General features: G+C 39.2%; 2 protein-coding genes across 12 annotated transcripts in view; both read right to left on the bottom strand.

Moving 5' to 3' along the window:
- Positions 1-2,413, bottom strand: part of LOC104736197 (pentatricopeptide repeat-containing protein At5g21222-like) — a 6,716-nt gene extending 4,303 nt beyond the window's left edge. The window contains exons 1-9 of one of the 11 annotated variants that reach the window (XM_010456138.2): positions 2,057-2,413; positions 1,626-1,829; positions 1,407-1,469; positions 1,204-1,275; positions 934-1,041; positions 742-822; positions 489-542; positions 286-411; positions 107-196 (exon numbers count right to left, since the gene is read on the bottom strand). In XM_010456138.2, the coding sequence (XP_010454440.1) occupies positions 107-196; positions 286-411; positions 489-542; positions 742-822; positions 934-1,041; positions 1,204-1,275; positions 1,407-1,469; positions 1,626-1,796 (765 nt within the window). In that variant the 5' untranslated portion in view covers positions 1,797-1,829; positions 2,057-2,413. Of the gene's footprint in view, positions 1-106; positions 197-285; positions 412-488; positions 543-741; positions 823-933; positions 1,089-1,145; positions 1,276-1,406; positions 1,470-1,625; positions 1,839-1,941; positions 1,993-2,056 lie in introns of those variants that run through there. The other 10 variants (XM_010456140.2, XM_010456141.2, XM_010456137.2 and 7 more) reach the window with 10 other exon arrangements.
- Positions 2,602-3,151, bottom strand: part of LOC104738080 (SNF1-related protein kinase regulatory subunit beta-1-like) — a 3,113-nt gene continuing 2,563 nt past the window's right edge. The window contains exon 5 of the mRNA XM_010458316.1: positions 2,602-3,148. Coding sequence (XP_010456618.1) covers positions 2,825-3,148 — 324 coding nt within the window. The 3' untranslated portion in view covers positions 2,602-2,824. The remainder of the gene's footprint in view (positions 3,149-3,151) is intronic.

Below are 3,151 nucleotides of genomic sequence, written 5' to 3'. Positions count from 1 at the left end.
GGTCTAAGAAAAAAAGAGAGAGTTGAGATTGTTGAAGTTCGACAGAAGAAAATAAAAGAAGGATACATTTAAAGCTTAATAGCAGTGGTACAATCAAATATCTTACAGTGATAGGGTTTGGATCCAAGATTCGGACGATCAAGTTCTTAGCACCAGAAGAGGGCCAAGTAGGAAAACTGAATTCAGCAGATGAGATCTGAAAAAAAGGACAAAAATGCAACATAGAAACACGAATCACAGATAATGGTGAGGATGAAGCCTGAAAATATATTACAATTTTTTTACCTTTTTGTACAACGTCGTGAGACTAGAATCCTCAAAAGGCAAATAACCAGCAAGTAGCACAAAGAGTATCACTCCACATGACAACAAGTCTGCCTTTGCCCCATCGTAGTCTTGATCAGTAAGAACCTTGGGACAAAGTAACAAGGAAGCTATCAAACAAATGGAGCAGCAACTGGCATAAAAAGCCACATGCCGAAGCATACCTTAGGAGCAGCATAGTTTGGAGTTCCACATGCAGTGTGATGAAGGCCATTTCCCTGCCAAAACCAAGCAATTCTGATAAGCGGAAAGAATCTTGAAAGATCACTGTTACGGATCTTATTAAAAATTTGTTAATGTAATCAATGAAAACATCATTACCGAAGTTCAGGCACACTCATTAGAATAAGACAAGGACAGATACGTAGGAACTCAGGTAAACTAAATGATGCTCAAAAAAAAAAAATCAGTGGTTACCTCGACTTGTTGGGACAAGGCACTGAATCCAAAATCAGAGACTTTCAGATTTCCTTGAGCATCAAGAAGCAAATTTTCTGGCTAAATTGAAAGAAGTAAAGAAGAGAAAATTTAGGCATCAATTAGCTGCACTTAAAAGAAAACCACACTGCAAACTTGGGACAAAGAGTTACCAAAAACGTTTCTTTGTACCTTCAAGTCTCTGTGGTACACACCGTTGGTGTGGCAATAATCAACTGCGTTGATAAGCTGCTGGAAGTATCTCCGTGCGTCGTCTTCATTCATGCGCCCATCAATTTTCTTCACAAGTTCAAATTGGTAAAAAACCAAAATTAATATATTTTCACCTGTAATATACAGGAACTTCTAAGCTGAGCATGAGGGATTTAATGCATGATTCTTACACCAAAGGATATATCAGACACAAGTTGAGGCCCTTGGGGAGGAAGAGGGAACACTCACAATTTTTTCAAAAAGCTCTCCACCACTGATGAACTCTAGGACAATATACATCTTCGCCTTGCTCGCCAAAACCTGGACAACATATGCCAAATTATTTTGTTAAAAGTTAGCTTTCAGCTTCGATTCCAAAGAGCTGTTAATTCCTGGCTAATCAAAGGAAAAATAGAGATACGTAGAGAAAAGTCGGGGGCATGAAGATAGACCTCATAAAGCTGAAGAACATTTGGATGGTTTATCAACTTCATAGTAGAAATATCTCTCTTAATCTGTAAAAGAAAGTAGGAAAGACCCACATCATACTTCCGGATTGAAGACAGAAAACTACATTTGACTTCCAGGAAATGTAAACGGGCATATCAGTGGACAAGGGAGGAGACATGAAAGAAAAAAAAAAAAGGATGCAAATTAGAAAAGAGAATTACTTGAGCAGCCATCTTATGGTTAAGAACCTTCTCTTTATCAAGGATCATGAGAGCCACGGGTTGTCCTGTCTCAGAATGTCGAGCAAACCTCACTTTTGCAAAAGCACATTCACCAATGGTTCTTCCAACCTCGTACTTTCCAACCCAACGCCTGACCTTTGGCTCACTCATCACACTCAGAGTTCACCTCTTGATCTCCACAATCTGTTTCTTCTTGAAAACGTAATCTTGATGTTAGAATTTCCTCTAAATAATATACAGAATAGGAGAGAGTATTGATGCATAATATATATATATAGTTCATGCATACGCGTACATCCAAAATGCTACACTAACGTATGCAGTGTGTATACAACCAAAAGCAAAATTCTGAATTCAGGCTCCTCATGCACGTTTGATTCTGTACAACGTTATACGAACAAGGGACGGACCAAATTATCCAATTTACCGAATGATTGATTCTTCGATCGAAGGAAAAGCACAACGAACCTTCGGGAAATACAACACACCTGGCTGCGAATTGTCCCGAGAAAAAAAGGAAGCCACTAGACTAGAGTTGAAATCGCATGCAGCCCTTCCTACAACACTAGAGTTGGCTAATCAAAGGAGGGAGGATTAATGTTCCGAGAGGTAATGTGAACTCCCGGCGAGAAATACAGAGAGCAAAGTAATTGGAAACAGAGTCTCTCTCATAGTCAATAGCAGCTTGATCCGTCTCAATTACTCGGTCGATGCTTCTTCTTCCGCCATACCCCATCGTGTGGCTCGCTTTCACTCTCCTTATTTCTCTTTTATCTTTTTCTTATCCAAATTATATTTATTCAATTAAAACAAACACAAAAAAAAAGACGACGTGTATTGATGAGGGAGCCCTCGTTACACTTTTCTAGTTTTCTTTTTCATTTTGATTGGTTAGCTTTTCTCCAGAGACATTATTATTATTACTAAAAGGGAACGTATTTTACAATTGTAGCAGGGAACAAGAAAAATCGCACTTTTTGTTTTCTTTGTTTACAAATGAGAAGCTTTTTGTACATAAGCACCACCAAACCAAGGTAACACAGAGGTTAATAAACTCAAAGTTGGGCACTCACGATGATCAAAGAACAGGTTTTCACATACTTGACTTGAGAGATGGATTTTTTTTTTTTTAAAAAAAGAGAGAGAGAGAGAGAACAATGTGGCATTGGATTTGGTTTTTAGGGCCGTGTGAGCGGTTTGTAGAGGACAACAGTTATGTACTTAGACTCGAACCTGTGTGTTAAACCCAAAGCTACAATGGATTGAGGTGTCCACCCTTGCTCTATGAACACATGATTAAGCACCACATGTTGAGGCTTTGTCGCTATGGCTGTTTCTTCAGTTGTACCAAGAAGTGTTAGATGAAGCTGTGGTGGCACCATCAGTGGCTCTTTTGCGTAATCTTCTGCTGCTGGAAGGGTTTGACAGTAGCTATGTTCAGGTGACGGTGGCGCCTCAAACTCCACTATGCTTTCTGGGTTTTCTGGCACAAAGTTCTGCATAAT

The sequence above is a fragment of the Camelina sativa genome, chromosome 13 (assembly GCF_000633955.1).
Source record: "Camelina sativa cultivar DH55 chromosome 13, Cs, whole genome shotgun sequence".
Taxonomy (NCBI): domain Eukaryota; kingdom Viridiplantae; phylum Streptophyta; class Magnoliopsida; order Brassicales; family Brassicaceae; genus Camelina; species Camelina sativa.
Note: the sequence above shows the minus strand (reverse complement) of the source record. Positions and strands in the feature narration are given on the sequence as shown.